General features: G+C 41.5%; 1 protein-coding gene across 1 annotated transcript; it reads right to left on the bottom strand.

The window, feature by feature from the left end:
- Positions 1-229: 229 nt before the first annotated feature.
- baxb (BCL2 associated X, apoptosis regulator b) lies at positions 230-8345 on the bottom strand. Its single transcript, XM_030058986.1, has 6 exons — positions 8090-8345; positions 7794-7824; positions 4346-4504; positions 3347-3488; positions 2950-3054; positions 230-2080 (listed from the first exon to the last, which is right to left on the bottom strand). Exons 1-6 carry the CDS (start codon positions 8115-8117, stop codon positions 1934-1936), a joined length of 612 nt encoding a protein of 203 aa, XP_029914846.1. The 5' UTR covers positions 8118-8345; the 3' UTR covers positions 230-1933.
- Between the last annotated feature and the right edge of the window lie 15736 nt (positions 8346-24081).

Below are 24081 nucleotides of genomic sequence, written 5' to 3' on the forward strand. Positions count from 1 at the left end.
CAATACAATGCATTATTTCAACATCAGTGATGAAAGACACTTAGGAACAGTTCCATCATTAAAAATGAAGGCCTAGAGGTAATGGCTGAGTTACCTGAGAAACTTCTCGTTTTTTTGTTTGGATAAAGACAATCATAACTCAAGGAAATCTCAACATCATATGGAAAGTAAAACCATTTTAAAGCTGTTGCCAATGTTGTCTATATGAATGTTATATATATATATATATATATATTTTTTTTTTTTTTTTGGTGATGTTGGGGATATTTTTGGTTGTGTACTGTGGGCATGGCCAGCAGTGAGCTCTGTGGCTATCAAGGTGAGGCTAGCAGCCAAAAGAAGCAAGAAGAAACACAGTGAAGTACAGTGAAGCTAATCATGCAACAGATAAAACACAATGAGTACCATTGTTGCTTTTTAACTTCCAGACTGAGTTCACCGTCTCCTTTTTCAATGACTGTGAAGCCTCCACAGATGCTGTTTCAAGGCAGCTGGGGTGCGAACTTCAATCACTTAAGGATTAAAAATACTTAAAATTTCATTCTATTTGTTTTGTGTCTATCTTTGGTGGTTAGCGCTAAACTCGCCGGTGCAGTAATGCACTGCATTTCCCAGAAATGACCAGTCAATCAAACAGTGTTAACAGTACTGTAATGCCTTTTTTTTCTCCCTCTTTCTCTCTTTCTTTCCGTCATTTTTCAACCCTAGTGGCTATTGCTTGTGTTTAGGGCAGCAGATGTAAACTTCATGACCTGATGATTGACAGTACCAGAATATGCATTTGCTAACATGAAAAAGTGTTAGTACTTAAAATTAAAAAGTTATTGCAGACAAGTTAAGAGTGATGAAAAAAAAAGTCTGAATCCTGAGCGGCTTAAGGCTGCTGGTGGCTCACACGATTCAACTGACATTTTGATTTAAACATTTTCATTTATATAATTACTAGATCTCTGTTTTTATACCTAACATACAAGACATAATTTCATTTTACAAGATTTCAGTATACTTGGACCAAAGCTTTCCTACTAATGATAGTCCATACCACACAAAAAGTGCAAATTTAGTCTCCCTCCTTAACACCTACTTACTCTATGTGCTTTTGGCCAGGGATGTTATTGTATTCCACAGAGTGTATGGTTCAAAGGCCATTACAAAATTCCCCCTCTAGCCACTGATAACCCCTTAAAAAATCACCAGTTTACCAATATTACATAATTAGTAGTCTTTTTTCCATTAAAACAACATTCCTTCATGCCTTAAATGGCTTAGATATAACTCTACACCTTGCATTGATTAAGTATGCATAGTTCTTTAAGTCTGCGTATGCACAGACCTATGACTAGGCAAACAGCCCCCCCATAACTTTTATCATGTTTGATAATCTATACAGGATAAAAAATAAAAAAAAAATCCACTAATCTTAGTTACACTAATGTAACACTAATATTGTTCATTTTTTGAGAATAAAATACTCAAGGCTGGTGCTAATGATATATAAAGCAGCACCCCGTTAGTCAATGGGATTGGCTGTGGGACACAAACATAAAAATATATTTTTGAGTGGAGGGGGTCTTTAATGTAAACAGTCTTCTCGCTAACTTTCAAGTCCACTGGTTGATATGCATAGTTCAAAACAAACAATAAAAAAGAGAAAGAAATACACAAAGAAAAGGAGAGCGAGACCAGGGTCAGAAAAGTATTTTGCACATGATTCTCAGCAGCTGTTTTAAAATTCATCAAACACGTGGGGGGAGTTTACAGCATCCGGACAACATGAGTATTATTGCCTGAGCTGTGAATCCCAGTAAACACAATGACTTTCAAATAGCTGAAACCTTCAAATGATGAAAAATTATTCGCAAAATACTATTTGACACAGGTCTCGCGTGCGTGCGTGTCTGTGCGTGCGTGCGTGTGCGTGTGCATGTGTTCATCAGGTGCCCTTGGCCAGTTTCCAGGAGATGATGCCGCCAATACCCATGCCAGCGATGAAGGTGATGACAATGAAGCCGCAGGTGTGTGAGCTCAACCACGACACACTCCTCATCGGTGCGCGGGCCAACTCGGAAAAACTGTTGATCTGAAGAGAAAGACAGAAAATGCCTCGACTTAACTGCTGTGCTGTGTTAAACCTGAGCAAATACTTCCCTCTACTGGTCCAGCTCCCAGCATTTCCCACTGACAAATACAAGTTGTTTCAAAGTCTAGGGCATTATATTATACATTATACTGGTACTGTGATGGCAGATTAGCTTTAATCTATGATTATGGATATCATAATGTGCTGATGTCACTGCATTTCATTAAAGCAAAGCACTTCAGTTGTAGCTTTTCTTTTATTTGCTACTACCTGCTTGGTCATCATATGCACATTACTAACAAGTGTTTATCAAAAACCTTTTGTGTCTTATGAAAGCACCAATCGTACTGTCGCAGATTTTATATTGATGTATTCAATCAAAGTTATCGTGGCATTTGATATTTGATTTGTTGTTAATTCCACAACTATTTGCTTTTAAGAGACAGGTCTGCAAACCGCACACCGTGGCACATTTCATTGCATTTCATTTATGTTGTACGAAAACTATAAAATAATTTGGAGAAGTCAAGCATTTCCTCACTGATATTGGCAGGATTTGGCACTTTCTCTCTAGCTCTTATTCAGAGGAACTTGGCAATATGAAGAAAATATCACATAATAATATGTTGTATTTCTAACAGTGTGATGATATCAACTGTACTTAGTTTTCCAATATAAAATAAGCGTTATGCAAAGTACAGCACAGTTTGGACTGTTTACATTTAATTCGTCATTTAAAAAGGAAGTGACAGTTTAATAATCCTTTTACAATGTGCAGTCAGAATCCCTGCCTGAACTCTGTTACTCACATTAATCTGGTGTCTGGGGAGAAGTGACATGAAACCAACTTAAAAGTACAGGAAACATACCCATCCGCCATGATCACGGATCCAGCCCAACAAAGTGTTTCTGAAATAATCCAAGGTCCACCTCAGGATGTCTTTCACCGACTGGGGAAGATGTGCCTCCACCATCTGACACACACACACACACACACACACACACACACACACACACACACACACACACGTACATTCTAGATCTCGAGATGTTGATTTTTTTCTTGCCTAATGACGTACAGTGAAGTTCTGTGTGCTATTCCAAATGTCCAAATAAAAAAAAAAAACAAAGACAGAAAACCCTCCACTGTTACTTCTGTATTCAGTTCACAGGCTATTAACACTATTAACAAAAATGCCAAGGAAAAAGCACTAATTATTATCCCACAGTCCAACCTGGTCTGATGAAATGAATACGGATGCCCACCTTGACGGCCAACCGGCCGGCGACGTAAAGCAGCACGGCGATCCTGCCCCAGGTGATCTGGCCATGTTCAAACACTTTGTTCACCAGCTGCATGAACCTCTCTGATTTGGAGCCAGGGCCCAAAAACATTCCATCTATTGCACTGGAGCAGAGAGATCAGAGACAGAGAAAGATTGGCCTGAAGAACAAAAACTTGGGCAGAACAACGACAGATAAAAACAATACACACTGCAGTCACTTCTAACTCTATCATGCTATCTCCTCCATGGGCAGAGAAATTAACCCCTTAACATTCTGACGGCTCACCAGTGGGACCCGCCGACTTACTCACACTCTAAATTAATTAAAAGATAAAAATTAAAAAATAGACACCAAACCAACACAGTGTCCATCTGCTAAACATTTTGTAATGTATCCTGATACATTACAAAAAGCACTTTAAACAACTGCAGATAGGCACAAGTGTGCTATCATCAATCTCCCATCCTCTGTCCATGTCTTCTTCTCTGCCCCTCTCTTTCTCAGTTTGATTTCCCTCTCCATCCCACAGTGGACAAATTAAATGAAATGAAAACAACTGCTCAAGAATAGATATAACCATAGCAAGCTCAACCAATGTTATGTACCACTTACATCAGGCTTGTGTTTGAAGTGAAATGGGGTGTCGCTTTGTTTTCAGAAGCCAGGATCTATGTGTTTTTCAAAAGTGCAGCAAACATTTCCCTTTATTTGACTACTATCTTTTTAGATTTTTATTTAAACAGAAAAAAGTGTGTATGAGTAAATGGTGATAAAATCAAATCCAAGTCAAATGGTCAACATTAATGGTGTAGAAAAAAAACATTGTTCAAACTCAAACACAACTATTAAAAAATTGTGTGGAACAGACAAGTACGCCCACTGGGGTTGCTTTGTCCAGTGAAGAGTGGCTTGTGCACACCATTCTGCGACCTGCCACTAACTCGGAGATCAATGAAGCAATAAGCTGAAGTGACTCACTCATGGAACTCTGTGTCGTGTTCGAGCTTGTCGCCAACGATGCGGACCATTTGGGCCACCTGGACCACGATCTTCTCCTCCAGCTCATTCACCTCCTGGTGCGCTGTGAGGGGCGGGACTTCCTCTGAGGGCACCTTCTTCAGCTCCCCCTCCATCACCCTGAGGGCAGGACAGGAGAGTGACAGATTGAAACACAACGGGACTGACATTCTGTTGGCAATTTTTTTTTTTTTTAATAGTGGACAGGAACTGACACAAACCCATGCACAGATCAAGGAGAATATGATGCATCCTTTCAGGAAATTATTAAAGGGATAGTTCACCCATTTTGAAAATTGTAATATTGTTTCACCTCCCCCCAGCTATTCTGTAGGACAGTAGAGGTGCTATCTTCCTCTCATTGTTACTGAGTGCTGGATACTGGCTGGATGCTCCAAATGCTAACTGTTATCCTCTAGGGTTGGGAATCTCTAGCATGAGGCCGATTCGATACATATCTAGATACACGGGTTACGATTCGATTCAGAAACGATATATTTTTAATAGAGAACGATTCGGTACGATTCGATACAGTTTAAGAACGATATGATTCTATACGTTTTGATGCGGTTTAAGAACGATACGATTCGATACAACCCTAAAAACAATACAATAGTTAACATTTGTTGATGTAGACTGGGCATCACCAAATGATGGACCGCGGTCCGGGCATGGAACCAGTGGCGGTTCTGTCCAGACCCATGACAACAAGAGAGCACTTTTTACTTCAGATCTTTTGTAGCACAGAGGAAATATGCTTCTCAAACACTCGCTATTTAGTGTTAGCGTATGATTATGAGTTGTAGAACATAATAAATTATCTTGGAGGAGTAGATGTTTACCAGTAAGTTTGACTCCAATAATTTAACAATATGTTAAATAATTTAACAATATGTTAAATTATTATTTGTTTTAAAAATGTAAATTACTTATCAAACAGACCTAACAATTCAACAATGAATGAGCAGGAGCATTCCTGTGATAACATAGATTGAATATGAAAAATAAGCCAAAGTGATACCTCTTCTCTGAATAGACAAGCTAAGCCAGTGTGCTGCTGTTAGCCAGTGAAAATACAGCAGAGTGGCATCTCTTCGCTTTGTTACACAATCTATGTCAGTGCGCTCCTGTAGCCTGGAAAGTTTCTCTGCCTTTTGGACTCGAATGGGCCGGTGCAGTTGTTGTAAATTTTTTTCTTGGTGGTGCAGGTGCAGGTGAAATGACTGGAGGGGTTGTGCCACCCAGATTTGACCTCACAGGGCGCCAACCAGCTCCGCGCTGCACCCTTCTCGGCGCAGACCGGTGCGCCCTCGCGTCCCGCGATCACATACACAATGAATGGCTGCGGTGGCCGAGGTCTGTGCCGAGCACACGCTATGTGAAAGCCCCTTTACCGTACGGAGCATGCGCGAGAGTCCTTTTGTGAGCTCTCGCGTTGTTTAGAGATAAAACTGTAAAGCCTCAGGCAACCGATTCATAGTCTCGCGATATCCGATCCACAACTCTACAATCGATTCATCTAAGGATTCATGGCGGATTTCGTATCGATTGAGGAGTCTGCTACCGATACAGCCGTATCTCTCGCCCGTAAAATCGGTTATCGGTCGTATCGGTGTATCGTACCCAACCCTATTATCCTCCTGCCATTCTTAAAAAAAACTAAATTCTTAAGAATAATTCCGTTAATCCACTCAAACCATTAGATACACAAAGTCTGATGATGTGTAGCAGAATTTTTACCATCCAAGACAACATGAAAAACATTGAGAGTTAAACCAGGTCAAAACCTAGTATATGGCTGGACCCCAAATACATTTCAAGCGGCTGTTTTGCTTCAGTTCTGTGAGCTATGTGATTGTATGTCTTTGTTTTTTACATGAAACAAGCCACTTTTATACTGCATGGTAGGGCTCAAATCGACTCGACTGTACTCGCCTTTTTGGGTCTTCCATCGGGTAAAAGTTGCGGACAGTGCCTGGTACTTTTTTAGGCAACTTTTAGGCATCCCCATCAATGCTCCAAGCGAGCCCAGAGTCGGTACTAAAAGGTGATGTGACAAAAGTGCAAACCACTGACTGATCACATTTACTCACAGTCAGTAATTTCACTTTTACTTAAGTCCATTTTTTACTGAGTGCTATAGTTCACTACATTTTATAGTTCATAGTTCATATATAGTAGTTCATAGGTCAAATACCTGCAAAGTGACAGTACTTGTACTTCTACTGCAGTCAGATACCAGCAGAGGAACAGTACTTCTACTGGAGTAGCAGTTTATACTACTCTTACCACCACTGACAGATAAACAGACAGACAAGTCATGTCTGTCTGTCTATCTGTCAAGTCATTTCACAAGCACTGTCGTTGTTGTGCGTCATCACCACAGCACAGCTATAAATCCTGGTTAAAAAGTAGTATCACTTCCTGTAAGAGGGCAGCAGGAGTTCGTAAATAGGCAGGGTGAAAGTGAAACTACATTTTAAAACATACCAATACGAGAACTTTTACTCCAAAATGTTGGAAGCTTTCAAATACAAAAAGCAACACACAAGCCTAGAAAAAGACGTCAGGATGGAGTGTAAAGCTCACTGTAGAGTAATCTGTGAATGAAATTAAAAGCCATGTCAGTGCACAGGAGCTTGAGGAGCAGTTTAGTCTGGGCTCTAAAACAGAAACTATGAGTACAGACACGCCTGATTCCACTGAGCAAACAATTCAACTGCTGTTTGACAGGAATCAGAAACTGACATCCTCAGGATACCGCCTGCGCTCAGTGCTATTCTGTGCTTGTTTCTAGTCACAGAAAAGATTTGTTCCTCAATCAGGCTCTGCAGAGCATAGAAAATAATATGGATTTGATTTAAACCAGACTGATCCACCCTTTCCCTTTTAAGTAGGGCCCAAACAGTGAATAATGTGGCCTATTAACCTGGTTCCTGCCCATCATTAGCTTTAGGAAGCTGTGTAACGATGCTCGACATGTTTTCAAACATTTTGTTACTTGGCATAGCAAATGGGTATTTATTAAGTCTGAAAAATACTAAAAACACCGCTACATATCATGGGTGGTAGATGGCCTTTTCAAAATAAAGAACAACACAATATGGGTAAAATCTCAATATATGAAAAATGACTACAATTTTATTTTTGTATGTAATTTTATATGTACTGATATGTAGTGACATCTGTTCCCCAATGCAAAATCATAGTTTAAACAATTGTACTTATGCTCACCGCATTAAACTACACAGTAACAGAAATTATGATTTTATAATGTTCAAATAATGTTCCCTTTTCATCATTAAGTTAAACATGATTGTGTGTCACCGTGATTTGGGGTCACAAATTGCTCATGATATTAGAGACAACACATAATAACACTGACTGGAAGGTGTATAATGAAACTTACTGTATGATCAGCGCCTCTCCTATCCTTTCATCTGTGGGGGAACAAACACAACATGAGTTTGCAGGAGGCTCTAACACCAGCAGCCAGCGTGTTAGCCACAGTTACACACACCGGCTCTGGCTGCTGCTGCTCGGACTCAAACACAGCCAGGGCCGATGTAAACGCAGTTTAGCTAGCGCTTTCGTAATGACTAATGTATGACTAATGACTAAAGTAAGACTTGGGCTTTAATAACTACCATAAATGTCATTAAACTGTCAAAGTCAATGAAAAAGACGTTTTTTGGTCTATCTTACCTGATATCTCATTTCCTTCACACGCCATTTTTTTTAAAAAATCGGCTCAAGAAAACTTGACGATTTTTTTCTTTTATTCGTCTTCTTTCTGCAACTCGTCCCTCCCTCCTCTCTCTGAAGATGAAACAAATGCAATTTCTGAATTTCTGAATTTTCAGAAATGCCGAGATAATAATTTAAGAGACTGGACTAACAACCGAACAAATTCACCGCTAAAAACGGAAAAACCGGACTGAGTTTAAATTCAGTGCTAACATTCATATATAGGCAAACGGTCCTCCTGTGAAATGGCTCCGTACAGAAACCGAGACTGGACGTCAGTATAGGCCCGTACCAATGTTAAAAACTAAAAAACTAAAAAAAAAAAAAAAAAAAACACTTTAGTTAACTAAGATAAATATAAAAACTACACTTTAGAAAACAACTTAAATCTCGTCCCTGACAAATGCCCCCTTATAGTAATAATGACAAGAAGAAGAAGAAGAAGAAGAAGAAGAAGAAGAAATTATTATTGAATATTAAGTATTGTTCGTGATCACAGGTTATTTTTCTTATTGTTTTGTTATTTTGGTACTTGGTTGGGACTTGGATCTCGCTCTTTACGGTTTTCTTACTTCGCTGAGAAAATAATTCACAAGCCCATTTGGCCCACTGGCTTTACAGACGAAGACTCACTCAAAAATACAGTACAAAGAATGCAACAGGCAACAGTACAGGGCTGTATGATGTGCACAAAATCAAATATCAGCTAATTCCTCAATACTGTGGTGATGCTGTTGGGATGAATATTGCCGACATAGGATACTAACGCACGAGAGATTTGTTTTTCTTAGTGGAAATGATGGCCAAGAATGTAGAGGCAAATAGCAGCTACAACAGTCTAATAACTTTACAAGACTGCATCCTGCTGCCTCATCGTGCAGCCTTTAAAACCAGGAAACACTTACGCCATATTTCAATAATTAGTCTATAAATATCACAGGCAGTATATAATAGTCTCATATCATGACGTAATACTGATATATCAGCCCTATCAGCAGAGCACGCTCCCATCCGCAAAACGAGGACTGGCAGTTTCACCGCAGAGAGTTTCAAATGAAGCCGCTGCTCTGGTGTGAAGCTGGCCTCGGAGCTGTTCGCAGCCCGAGGCTGTCTCAGTCGTAACTTCGCCAAGGTGTTTCCACCAACTATCAACACAGCATCTGGGCCCGTTTCGCAGCAGCGACGTCAGACCGAAAGTGAAACCGCAGATCTGCTCAGACCACAGACATGTTTCAACACTGAACGCATAGCAGAAGTTGTCTGAATCATAAACAACTCACCGTGTTTTTTGGGTCGTGCTGCTCTTAGTCGACCCCGTGAAGGTCCACAATCAGTATTTGGTGGAGAAACGCCCCTCATGCATGCTGCTATGTATAGAGAAAACGGCACAATTTGGCAGGGCAAGACAAGGCAGCTTTATTTATATAGCGCATTTTATCCATAGGCAATTCAAACTCATTTAGATAATAAAGATATAGTGAAAACGACTAACTTGAAAGAAAAATGGAATGAATTTGTGGTTTCTAATATTTACAGAACACAATCCTTTTTTTCTAAAAAAAAAAAAAAAAAAAAAAAAAAAAGTAAGTAAAAGAAATTAATTAAAATTCCTCAAACACAGACTAATTCTGCTTGAGTCAGGTGCAGCACTAAGTTACTGCTGTAAGCTCAGATGTGACAAATAAGGTGGTCTGACATTTAAAAAAAAAAAAAAAAAAAAAAAAACATGCTAACAAAGCCTTACTGGAAATGATCAGGTCAGCCACAGATCACTTTCACATGTTTCTGAAACCACTGCACCAAAAGACACTTTTACACTTTCCAGCCAACTCGTCCTCCAGCACTGCCAGTTCACTACGCCACCTTGCTGCCCAATGAAGATTACTATCTTTTGAGAGAGTGTTCACCCCAACAGTTACAAAAGCTACACCAACCTGGATGAATGTAATGGCTGGAAATGGTTGCTCCTGACTGGGCAAACATTGGATACCTGTGTGACCAACAGAAACAAGGCACAGAAGACAAAGTGGAGGAAAACATAATGTTGTCTCGGTCAGAGCTACCTGAATTGTACAATATACGTCTACCTTTATAGACCTCAGGAGGAAAGTCCAATCTTGCACACACTTTTCTAACCAAGTAGGCATATCAGATGCATCTTCTTTGCTGTTAACAACAAAATGACAAACTCTTCCTGCGAGAAGATTTGGAAATTCCACCTATTTTGCTATGTCCTCCTTGACTTTCCCCAAGTGAGGTTGTGTTTCCTATAGAATAGCACTAGAAATTGGCTTACATTCATTCTCTACTGCCTGACCCAAATATTAGCCACAACTAACATACGCCTAACCCTAATCACAACCCCAACCTTTAACTGTGGAGGTTCTCCGTCATCCAGGTCACGGTCAGCCACATACAGCTGAATCGAGGTCAGCTGGACTTGTTTGTAGATTCTTTGTAGATTCTTGAAGACATTTACTCTCTCATTCAAGAAGCCTCTTCAGTTCTGACACCCTGGTGGGATGTTCCAGGTATTTACCCTTATGACACAGCAGGGAGGAGCACTAACAAGCCAATGACCTGGATAACGTCCTCACAGGTTAAATACATGGACTATGCACCCAGGCCATGATCATTACCAGATACTGATGGCCCAAGTGGAACATCACAGGAGGGTGGCAGCATGGGTGGAAGCACACTGGCCCTGGCTGGCCTGCACTCACATTACCTAAAGCCCAAACACGCCCAAGTGCGATTGCCCCCGGTATGCACGTCATCACGTTGAAATACGACAACAGGCATGGCCCAACGTCTGCCGGATAAGACAGGCAGGGGCGCCGTATATGGGGTAAAATTTAGGACAATTCCAAGAGCCCTTGCCTGACAGGGGCCCTCAAAAATGGGTAACTAATATAAAATTATTAAACCATCATCAAGTAAATATATATATATTTCAAATATAATACTACCATTATGATCTCTTTGTTTTTACTTGTTTTTGGCAGTAAAAGTTAAAAATCCCCATTGACCCCATTGGTTTCGTGGTTTCATGCTAACTCTCCTTATCTATAGCTACAATCATGTATATACTTCAGTTCCATCTGTATATTGTCATATTCATTACCATCTGTATATTTCACATCTCATATCTCTTTTGCTAAGGTTAGCCCTTATTGTATATTTTAGTTTTTAGTCTTTATAGTCTTTATTGTATATATTTAGCCTTTATTCTTTTTTATTTAACTTTATTGTATGTTCTACTGTTGCTGCTGGAACACCAGAATTTCCCTGGTTGGGATCAATAAAGTATCTATCTATCTATCTATCTAAACATCCATATTGATCGACCCCGTATCTGCATGAAATGGTTTGGTCCTGCAGCTGCGCTAGCACACTTGTCAGTGATCGTCCCTGCGTTCCAATATCCATACTACCATACTATTTAGTAGGGGAAAAAAGAATTAGTATGTCAAAATATATAGTATGTCAGATGCAGTACGCGAAGAGTACCAGGATGTTCTACTACATCCGGTCAGATTTCACAGTATGCATTTCAGCATGCTTCTCTGGCTATTCTGACCCACAATCCTTTGTGCAGCGGACGTTATGTCGCATTGACTGAGTTGCGTGTACAAGCCACGCCCACATACGGAAGACAACAAAACACCAACGTATTCTCATGAAACGGTTCGTATGATATCATACGAAAAGTTATGCACAAATTTTCGTGCATATTCCTACGAATTTCAGTTAAGTTGAGCAGTTAAATAGTTTCTCACCTGTGTGGATTCTCATGTGTGTGTTTAATTTACCTTGGACTGTAAAATTTTTACCCCAGACTTAACATTTAAATGGTTTATTTCCTGTGTGGATTCTCATGTGTTTGTTCAAGTTACCTTTGGTTGTAAAACTATTACCACAGACTTAGCAGCTGAGTGGGTTCTCTCTTGTGTGGACTCTCATGTGTCTGTTTAAGAGAAGTTTATGTGTAAACCTCTAACAACAAACTGAACAGCTAAATGTTTTCTCTCCTTTGTGGACTCTCGTGTGTGTTTAAGTGACTTTTCTGTGTAAATGTTTTACCACAGACAGAGCAGCCAAAAGGTTTCTCTCCTGTGTGGGTTCTTGTCTGTGTTTAAGTTAAATTTAAGTGTAAATCTTTTACTACAAACTGAGCAGCAAAATGGTTTCTCTCCTGTGTGGACTCCCATATGAGTGTTTAATTCACCTTTCCCTGTAAATCTCTTAGCACAGACAGAGCAGCTGAATGGTTTCTCTCTCTTGTGCCTCATCATGTGTCTGTTTAAGTTGGATCTTAGTTTAAAGTTTGTACCACAAACAAAGCAGCTCCACTGTTTCTCTCCTGTGGTTTTGTTCACAGAGCAGGAAGATGGCTTCTCTCCAGCCTCAGACCTGTCATGGCTGAAAAGGACTTCACTCACTGAGGCTAAACCTGACTGAGGCTCTCCAGTCTCCTCCAAGTCATCTTCACTGTCTTCAGTCTCAGATTTAGAGGAGTGTGAAGAGAGCAGCTGGCCATCACTACTTGCTTGTAAATCCTCTTCATCAGCTTCTGTTTCAGTGGAGCTGCTGGCCGGAGGCTCTGCCTCTCTGTTCTCCTCAGTTTGGCTTTGATGAAGCTGTGAGGACTGAACTCTCTCTTTATCATCTTGATGATCGCTGCCACATACAAAAACAGAGAAGTCATTTGTCTCACCACATAAACCACATAAATGGCATGACTGACAGGTTAACAACTATGGTGGTAGCAGCTTTCCAATTTAAGCTTGGCTATGCAAATATTGCATCTCTACTACTGATACAGGAGTTACATTTAAAAATTTGATTAAACAAATTGATTAGAGAGTTCACCTTTTAATACAGATTCATTCATGGATTCATGCCCACTGACCCAGCCAGGGAGCACAAGTTAGGGCTTTTGGGTACTCATTTCCACCAGCCGAGCCAGCAGAGCCAATGTTGATGCTGCTTGCAGGACTGTTTTCTCACCGTTTTGTACATGATGTATTTTTCTGTGGCCTTATATTGCATTTATTAGTCCAGGATCCAATAAACATTGCTGGAAACTATTTTTGTGGAATCATATTTATGAACGAGAGCTTTAAAATAAAGCTGCCACACACACACACACACACACACACACACACACACACACAGACCAAGAGTTTTGTACCTTTAAATAATACATTAGTGTCATCTTCTGGCAGTAAAGGAGCCCAGAGCTCCATCCATTGTTGACTCTTTGAAGAAATTGTAGACAGTGTCACAGGGACACACTGAGGACATGCAGGACCCATCCCACAGTACATAAAAACATTCCATATTTTGCATAGGTCTGCAATGTAACACCTGAATTTCCCCTATGGGGGATAAATAAAGTGTCTTATCTTATCTTATCTTATCTTATCTTAATACATTTGCAGATTTAATACATATATGTCATGAATATGACATTTATTAGAATTATGTTAGACACTATGCACTGACACACAGCCAAATATTATGGGCTCACAAAATCTTATTTGTGAGGCACTTTTTTCCCCTAGATGGCCTAAGGATGTTTTTTTTGTTTTTTGTTTTTTTTTAGAACATCCAACACCATGACTGCTCATGACTTGCTCTCAAAAGATTTCTTTGTAATCACAAATTAGGTTGCCTTGTATACTGTAAACTGGAAAATTTGTTCAAGTTTTCTTCAGTTTCTTGAAATAATTGTGGTACTTCACTTTATATTTGACAGGCACATCATGAAGTTCAACATCTGAGGTAGCTCCACTTGGAAATGATGTGCATATAGGATACTGTCTGTGCCTTTTACATTTAGGTCCATAAGTATTTGGACAGTAACACAATATTTATAATTTTATATGGCATTAACCTTTAAAGAATTACAGCCAGTTTTATACCTTTTCATGCCATTTTTAGAGGTTCAAAAGTAATTGGACAAACTGTACATAACATACATAACTATAATTATAAGGATTATATTCAACATTTGGAGGAAAATGCTTTGCCGTATATGTCTGCCTGAGGTCTGGAGCCCATGGACAACATCACTAAATTCTGAGTTTCCTCCCTTGAGCTGCTCTGCCAAGCCTTTACTGCAGCTCCTTCAGCTGCTGCTGGTTTGTGGGTCTTTAGGCCTTCAGTTTGGTCTTCAGCAGGTGAAAAGCAGCTCAGCTGGGTTGAGGTCTGGGGACTGACGTGGCCACTGAAGAATACTCAACTTCTTTGCTTTTAGTAACTCTTGGGTTGCTTTCACAGTTTGTTTTGGGTCATTGTCCATCTGCACTGTGAAGCTCCATCCTATCAGTTTAGTGGCATTTGGCTGAATCTGAGCAGATAGTATAAACCTATAAACATCAGAATTCATCCTGCTACTTCCATCAGCAGTCACATCATCAGTAAAGACTAGTGGCTCGGTTCCATGCCCATGCCCATGCCATAACACTGCCTCCACCATGCTGGACAGATGATGTGCTCTGCTTTGGGTCATGAACTGCTCCCTTCATTCTCCACACTTTTCTCTTCCCATCATTCGGGTACAAGTTCATCTTTGTTTCATCTGTCCAAAGTACCTTGATGATGTTTTTTTTTTTTTTTTTGCAAAGTTTTACTTTTCTTGAGTGACACCAGTGGTTTGCACCTCGCTGTATACTGTCTGTATTTATTTTCTCACAAACGTTTCTTGACTGTAGATTTGGACAGTGACATGCCTACCTCCTCAAGAGTGTTTTTGACTTCCCTCAACGTTGTGAGTGAGTTTTTCTTCACCAGTGACGGAATTTTTCTGCCATCCACTTTAGATGTCTTCTGTGGTCTTCCAGGCCTTTTGGTGTTGCTGAGCTTACCAGTGCATTCCTTCTTCAGGATATACCAAACCACTGATTGGCTACTCTACTAAAGTTGTTGTTATCTGTCTGATAGATTTTTTTTTTTTTTTTTTGCTTTTGGAGCCTAATGATGGCCTCCTTTACCTGCATAGACACCTCTCCTCTTTGAATCACATGTTTAGGGTTCTGCTAAACAGCGACCAAATGCAAATGCAAACACTTGGAATGAACTCCCCTTCATTTTCTTAATTTGTCATGGAATAACAAGGGAAAAGCTAAAAAATGCCAGTATGCATACAATGCTACTGACAAAGCCCTGATTTGAAACTGTGCAAACTTCATGTATTTTGACCCTCCGGGAAAACATGAAAAATGGTGCAGACAGCTGGAAAATAGTAAAAAATAAAACTTTGAGGACAGGGCTTCAGTTTGAAAGCCTTATGAAGTATAGTGCATGATTTTATGATGTGATGACCATGAAATAAAAAATACAGTTTTTATTGTTTATTGTTATTATTATTATTATTATTATCATTATTTATTGTTATGAGTTCAAATTGGGTCATTTTTCCAATGAGGATTTGAGCATATATATATTTTGTTTACATGTATACACACATACACACACATACACACATACACACACACACACACACACACACACACACACACACACACACACACTAATGTCTCAACACACACATACAAACTACTTTTGAGGATCATTCTTTCCTCATTCAAGTCAATCAAGTTCATTTCTCTTGCTTCCAGTCATCTATAACACAGAGGAAATGCCCCTAGTGGAAACTAGGAGAATAACATGTATTTGCAAAAAGAGGTGAGGGGCCAAAATGGCCCCATCTGCTGAATAATATTGAAAATTACAGTTTTTAGGGAAAACGATTGTCCTGACAGACTGACATCATAGAATGCAATATTTTATGCTGCAGATTAGCAGGGATCAAAATATGTGGTTTTCATGGTTTTCACTGTCCCATTTTTGGGAGTTAACACCTTGAGAGTAGAGTTATTGGCTGCACAGTATATTTTAGACTTATCATTGGACGTATGGTTACATTTTAAAAGTTCATGACAAATTACAAAATTCTGGTAAATTGCTGTAATACTGTAATTCAAATGAAAACGGACAGATTTGACCCAAACAGAAGTGTTAAAGAGCCAAGCCAACACGCTGTCAGTGGTTTCTGAGGTTTATTTTGAAGATATGCTTGCAATATGCCGTCAAATGTCAATTTAACAACATGTTAAATTACCATTTCGACGAGCGTAGGTTGAGTGACAAATCACATGTGGTAGTTAGTGTTTTTTTAGTGTGTGTGTGTGTCAAAGGAAGAACGCACGTCATATTTACGTGTTTGCTCTTTGTTCGGTCACAATAGGAGCTGAGCGTTATCCGAGTCTGCAGGCTGACCCTGGAATCATTTGATCGGTGGACAGCGACAGGTTGACAGCATCTCCCGCTAACTCCCAGTGATCACAAGACAAATCATAATTCATATTGTCGTTTTTCCTTGTGAAAGATGTTTGAAATAGTAAGTCAACTAGGGCTCCTGGCCAAACTTAGACATAGAGCCAAGTCTGTTTTTTCTGGAAACCTGATCCACTATTGTTTTTTTTCCCCACATCAGCTTTTGCCAGAAGTGATTGATTTTAAGGGCAGGGAGCTAACATGAACTTTTATTAGCAGCTTTAGTGGCTGGTGCATTGCAAATAAGATTTCTATGAGACAAGATCCATCCAACTGTTTTTGAAGCTTGACTCCCACAGAAACTTCCCAGCAGTGGCAGGCTATAATGTCCCACTCTTTACATTTTACCTCATGAGTCACATGTGGCTTGCAAACTCACTGCCACACACAGATGTAACTGCTTCCTATGGAAGCAACAAAACCTTTGTGTTAATGAATGATTGGTGCAGCTTATTAAATGGTATTCCCCCGTGTTCTTGTCCCACCGGCAGCATTGAACAATGCCCAGAGTTGGCAGTTCAGACAAGTCTTACCAAGACAGGATGGACGGCAGCTGCTCCAGCAGCTGGGGCCCTGCCACATCCAGTGACTCCCTGAGGCTGAAGTGTCCAGGAGGACTCCAAGGCCCAACGCCTGGAGCCTCCAACAGCACGACCAGCACTGCAGACCAACCCAAAGAGCAAGGTAGCGCCCTGGTTGATAATCAGCTGTGCATTCCCTAGCAGATGTTTTGAAATCTCACAGGAAAGTATGTACAGGGTTCCTACACTGTCTGCAAAAGTATGAAAAAGTATGTTTTATGTGTATATATATATATATATATATATATATATATATGCATGTAAGTATATATGTTTTCTATGGAGTGGTCAGGGCACAGTGACTCAAACATCTGTCCATATTACAGCATGCAAATCCACAGCTGGCTCTTAATGCGCCATCCCTTCAATGGCCATAAGATGGGAAAATACAAGTTCTCTGAGAAATAGCTTAGTTCTAGATGAATAACAACAACAACAACAACAATAATAATAATAGTAATTGTTATTATTATTATTAGTAGTAGTAGTAGTAGTAGTAGTAATTATTATAAGTAATAATTATTATCATTACTATAATAATAATAATAACAATTATTATTATTATTATGTTGGTGAAGGAGCCTAAACCAGAGAAAAGGTGCATGGTCCAAAGTGTATGAAATCATTTGACATGTGTAACAGGGGCAGGCCAGCCGTCACAAGTCATGAAAAAGTCAGGAAAAAGCGCAGTGATGAGACAGCAGCTGCTGACCATGCTTGTGGCAGCACCTGTGACAGCTGGAATATTTACATGCATGAGAAACATTTAGCTATCAGTACTCTGACATCTTCAATGCAGTCTGAAAAAAACCCACCACAACATGTGGAAAAGTCTGGGATTTTGAAGTGGAAAATGTGTAGGAACCCTGTATGTAGAAAGTTGGCTGTTTTATGCTTTGAGGAGATCCCATTTGCTCCCTTCATTTGTCGCTCAGGAAGTTTTGATGGAGTGTTAGTCTGCAGGAGACACTTGTTAAGTTGCCTTGCCTCATCTCTTCTGTCTGTGTGGGGGGCCACCTTGCTGCCGACAGTGGTGCGGCTAGAAGGATATTATCAAACAATACTTTTCATCTTCCTCATCTTCACCACATATATGTGGGTTTTTGTAATGGCACTTAAACTGAGACAGAATCAGTTTTGCAGGTGTTGCATTGCTGTGTGACGATATGATATCTATGATATCTGTGTGTGATGAATGATATCTATCATGTGTATTTCCTGCACTGTCATCTTGCTGTGAATGTTAGGGCCTCCTGTTGTCACTATGTCACGTGCCACTATAAACTTATGTGTCATTTTCAGCACGCATTGAAAAATGATTGTAGATAGAGTGAACTTGGCTTGTGCAGCTGCTCTGAGATGAATCTAGTTGTGATCATGATGTTGGTTTTATTTGTGTGTGTATCCAGTGGCTGTGACCAGTGGCAATGGCATCGCCCCGCCCCAGAGGCTCCTCTTCCCTCCAGAGGCCATCAGCCTGACATGGGCCCAGGTCCAGCACATCGGGGCAGGTCTGAGGAATGTAGGGAACACCTGCTTCCTCAATGCAACCCTGCAGTGCCTGTCCTACACTCCTCCACTCAGCAACTACATGCTGGCACAGGAGCACTCCAAAACATGTGAGTTGTTGTGGTCTCCGAGCACAGGCTCCACTTGAAACTGAGAAACATTATTCCATCAGTCTGAAAGCTTTTGCTGTATCCTAACAAGGGTCATATTTGGGCTCATGTTTTCCTCATCAAGGTTGTGTGTGTCTGTGTCTCTGACAGGTGACGACCCAGTGCTCTGCATGATGTGCACCATGCAAGACCACATCACTGAGGTTTTTGCCAACTCGGGGAAAGTCATCAAGCCCCTTGGTGTGCTCAATGACCTCAGACGTGAGTGCTCATGTTCACAATCACAGCACTGATGGTTCAGCAGAAGATTTCTAGCAGGAGATTGCGATGCAGTGTTTAAGATAATTGTTATAAATCAGGCAGTCCATACAGCGATGCTACATTTTCTCACAAAGTGATGGTTTTCGAGACAAGTCAGCTAAGTGCTGGCTTGGCTGAATTGTCTCTAACTTTACTTATGTTCCTCTGTTTTGTTGTGCTTCTCCTACACAGTAACTGCAGAGGAATTTTGCCGTGGAAACCAGGAGGATGCTCATGAGTTTCTGCGGCACATAGTGAGTGCCATGCAAAGCTCCTGCCTACCTGGACCCGAGTAAGTTTGAATGTTTAATTGTGCTGCACTATGTTAGAACTGGCCAACATGCAATCCCATGTTCACTTACAAAGTCGAACCTTTTTAGCTTTATTAGATTTATATTATTTATAGTCTCTAGAGTACACAGAACAGAGAGAATGACATTTGTAGGTCATGAGCTGAATTCCCACTCATGACACTGGGAGGAACCAGGATCCCCCTCACTCTGCTGATCCATATAACATTCAGCAGTGACTCTCCAGCAAGCAGTGCTTCAATCCTGCAGAAAAGCTGCACGTTGATGAATTCAAGTCATTCATGTCATTTGACTGAACAAATCAGAGCAGAGCCATTTCCAAGATACCGGTTATGCACACATAGCAAACCTCCATGTATCGCTGCAGCAAGGCATGTATAACAGATGGAGCTTTGTGAGCATGTGGCTACTCAAGGGACTCTCAAACAAAGTGACTTTAGGAACCTGAAAGTATCAAGTCCTAATTCTGTGCTAGCAGGAGCCTTCTCAACTAATGACTCTTGCTCTTCTTCCTCTGCTCAGTCTTACCTCTCTTGTCTTTCTCCCTCACCCTCATAAGCCGGTCTTATATTTTATAACTTGCCAACAGTGAAGTGATGTTTCATCGAAGTTCATGTTTTCCATATGAAGCGTATAAGGTGGCAAACTTTTATCAACTTATGAAAAGGTCATGAGTGTCTCTGCTGCTTTTTGTTTGTCCTCACATTTTTTTAACAGGCTGGACATGAGAACGCAGGAAACCAGCTTCATCCACCAGGTCTTTGGTGGCTACCTCAGGTCCAGAGGTAACTTCATTTTTTATTTTATTCTTTATATAATTTCATTGACTTGATCTCATGTCTGTGTCTCATAGTTTTGCTCGACTAACAACTTATCTTTGATCTTTCTTGCCTTTACAGTTGAGTGTTTAAACTGCAAAGCGGTATCAGACACATTGGAGCCTTTCATGGATGTTGCTCTGGAAATTCAGGTAATAAAACAGACTTCAGCAGCTTTAGTGGACTTAATCTTGGTTGAATGAATCTTTTTAAAGAATAAGACTAAGCTGTTTTTGTTTCTCCTTGCAGACTGCCCCAAGTGTCACCAAGGCTCTGGAGCAGTTTGTCAGGCCAGAACAGCTGGGTGGAGAAAATGCCTACAGATGCTCAGAGTAAGTTGTTGTGCTCACCTTTGCACACAAATCCCATTCCCTTGCAGATAGAACCAGTAAGAGCCTGTGTGTGATGTTTGCATGGCAGTTTTCCAGTTAAAACAATGAACTTTTCTCTCCAGGTGCAAAAAAATGGTGACAGCCTCCAAGAGGCTCACAATCCACCGCAGCTCCAATGTGCTGACTGTTGCACTGAAGCGCTTTGCAGACTTCAGTGGTGGCAAACTCACGAAGGTAATTTGATGGAAAAACACCCAGACAAACTATCATATCCAGTAACATGACAAACACACAGGGCAGCAGCTGATACTGGTGCCAGGAGAATTTGACTGTGGCTTTATATCCGTTGACGACTTGTCTCTGGTCATCAGGATGTGAAGTATCCCGAGTACCTGGACCTGCGGCCCTTCATGTCCCAGTCCCAGGGCGAGCCTGAAATCTATGGCCTGTATGCCGTACTGGTGCACTCCGGCTCCAGCTGTGACAGTGGCCACTACTTCTGTTACATTAAGGTATTAACACACACATTCAGGGTTGATGAATATAATATAAAGTCAAATCCAGTTTTCAAATTATTGTGTAAAAAGTGTGGAATTTTGGGATGGAAGCTGTGAAGAAAATGTGCCAAGCTGCCAGCTCTCCTCTTGTGTCTCCCAGGCCAGCAGCGGGCAGTGGTACAAGATGGATGACTCCTCTGTGGCTGTCAGTGACATCAGGAGTGTTCTCAGCCAGCAGGCTTACCTCCTCTTCTACATCAAGTGAGGAAACGCCACTTCAGCTAAAGCATGACTACACTGTGATGAAGTCCTGATCAGTTTCTTGGCTCACAAATGAATTTAAGATCAGATGTTGGATTTGATAGGAAAGTTGTGGTTTTATATAAAGTACCTTGTTGTTTTGTTTAAATGTAACCCTCCCATGGAACTTTGGTCATTGAAATCTTCCTCCTCTCGGGTCACCAGGTCCACTGACATGACTGGCAGAGGGGACTGCAGCCGCTCAAGTCCCAACTCTGCTCAGTCCTCCCCTGGACCGCTGCTGGTGCCTTGTGTCAACAAGGCGGCCCAACACACCAGTACTGGCCTCACTGCTCCCCAACTGGCCTCGCACATGACCAAGGTACTGCACACTACTGATGTCAGTGTGTAAACTGAAGAATGAGGAATCTTGTAAAGATCAGTGCACGAGGCTTTATGGCCATTATCTGACCAGGACCCTCACAACATCTGTTTCTGTCTCCTCTTTTGCCCCTTTTCCACCAGAAAAAACCTGGTGCTAGTTCGGAGCTGGTGCTAGAGCCGGTGCTTAACTGGTGCCAACGAAGAACCGGTTTGCTTTTCCACCGGTCAAGAGCAAAGTGGAGCCAATTCAGAGCCACGCCATGACGTCTTCGGAAAACGTGATGACGGGTGCGCGAGACGCTCGCTCAGAATCACAATAACCATCATGAATGAATGAATGAATGATACTTTATTAATCCGTTGCAGGAAATTACATTATCACGGCAGCTTCACCACTTCAACACACATAAAACTGCTCACTCATACAATCCAGCGGCTGCAGCGTCTCTGTCTCTGTCCGCCCGTCCTGCCCTGAAGCCGGTCGGGATGATGTTCGTGAGCCGCGTCTCAGTCAAGCATATAACGCTGCTTTCCCGATACAGTTTCTGGCCCCGGGTGGAGCAGGATCTGGATTTATTAGCGCTGCAAATACTGCTTGTGTCTTTACAAGCCTACATTTCAATACAGAGGCGAAAAAACAATTATTGCCGGCTACCTGTCGGATTCGCGATCGGAACGAATGACAGCTATGTTTAGTTATAAAACGGGTGCTTCTCATCCTTAAATGTAATTTGCTGAGCCGCGTTCCATGCCGTTGTAAAATCATTATAACCCGCGGCTTCTCGGGGATTATTGTTTATGTTTATAGCGTTCGCAGTTCCTGTTTTGTTTTGTAACCCCGCCCACCGATGACGCGGTGGGCCGCGTCATCGGTTCTTTCTCTGGCTCCTGTTTAGCCCCTGCTCGGAGTCGGTGCTTGCCTAGCACCAGTTTGGAACCAGTTTGGCACCAGTTTGGCCCCAGCTCGGGCGGTGGAAAACCAAAAAACTGGTGCTAAGTCAGGCACCGGCTCCGAACCAGCCCTGGTGGAAAAGGGGTATTTGTCCCTCACTAAGAGCGCCCTCCATGGCCCTGCTAATGGATCTCTGAGGAGCTCTCCTCCTGCTGCTAAAGCACCAGAAGGTCACCATAGGCAACCAAGGTGAGATTATCATTTAAACATAAAATGACTAAAAAAAAAAGACTTTCACTACCAAGCAGACATTTGGTCCTTGCCGTAAAACAACTTGCTGTTAAAAAACCGTTACAGATCCAAATACCGAGGTGACCACGGCAGTTCCTACAGAGACCGTTCTCCTCACAACCGCCGCCACAGGGACTGGGAGTTTGAGCCCTGCCAGGAGCGGACTGCTCGCCGTCCCAGGGAGCATGACAGTGACCGGTGCGCTCATCACTACCACTACCACCACCACCTCAAAATGAGAGCGTACCGGCACTGTGAGTGGCGGAGGCAGGACTACTCCCACCGTGAGGAGTCTCATGGCCACAGGAGGGGGCGACCAGAGGACCAAGAGTCCCAGGGCAAGAGCAGCCCGGTTGCAGCTCTCAGCCACGGAGCTGACAACAGCTGCACGGGACGGCAGAGCCGCAAGAGGCGGCGTGATGAAATGGAGGACGCAGAGCACGACAATGGTTGCCCTCCCAAGAAACGCCGGCGCATTGTCTGCTCTGCTGACAGCGTTCATGACCGCCTCGCCTCCTGCCGCACATCCCTCATGGAGGCTACAAATGGTGCAGCTCAGTGCCATCTGAACAGATACACAGGTACTTGTACTCAGAGGAGACTGATGTGACTGGATGCTGTACAACCTGGGCATAACCATGTTCATTTGAACTGCATTAATTGAACAAGACTTGACCAAAGTGTGCAGAACCTTTGCTTTTTCAACAATTAGCAGCAGCAACATTTTATAAACCCTTTATGAATATTAGTAAACCCAACCATGCATGCTAGTTTCATTTTGGGTTTTAATAATTTGATACCAAGGCAGAAGAATTAGCTGAAGTTCACATGGAGAAAAAAAGCTGATCTTGAGCAAAGATAATTGCAAATGTCATTCTGATGTCGACACAGCAAATGATGGTATGCTCGTCAGTTATAAGTCTTGATCCCGTTTTGCAGGAAATGGATTCTCCACCAACAGCCTGTGAGGCGCCATCAAGCGCTGACTTTCCCCCTTTTCACCTGCAAGAACGTGAGTGGGCATCTTTTCTGTTGTGCTGTTGGTGCTGTAATCACAGCTGATGTGAAAGAGAAGGAAAAGTTATTATGACAGCAAACACTGCAGCAGGTATGATCACATGGGTAATCACAGGCCTCTTTCCTCTCATTTCAGATCTGGTGAAACTGTTCAGAACATCTCTTTCACAACTGTGGAGGATGACAACAATTACAATCAATGCAAAAAAAAACACTAGAATCTATTTCTTCTTTTTCTATGTTATTCCTCCTTGAATATGTAATTTTCTCAAAGCTCATGAGGTCTCTCATCCACCGAATCAAGCTGGTGGATTCTGTTGTTTGC

The sequence above is a fragment of the Myripristis murdjan genome, chromosome 8 (genome assembly GCF_902150065.1).
Source record: "Myripristis murdjan chromosome 8, fMyrMur1.1, whole genome shotgun sequence".
In the NCBI taxonomy this organism is placed as follows: domain Eukaryota; kingdom Metazoa; phylum Chordata; class Actinopteri; order Holocentriformes; family Holocentridae; genus Myripristis; species Myripristis murdjan.

What these genes read in the sequence shown, in the direction of transcription:
- baxb (XM_030058986.1), bottom strand. Translation starts at nt 8,117, where the DNA reads ATGGCGTGTGAAGGAAATGAGATATCAG. An exon ending in CACGACACAGAGTTCCATGA is followed by an intron (nt 3,489 to 4,345) that starts GTGAGTCACTTC and finishes TCTCTGCTCCAG; the next exon opens with TGCAATAGATGGAATGTTTT. An exon ending in CCGGCCGGTTGGCCGTCAAG is followed by an intron (nt 3,055 to 3,346) that starts GTGGGCATCCGT and finishes TGTGTGTGTCAG; the next exon opens with ATGGTGGAGGCACATCTTCC.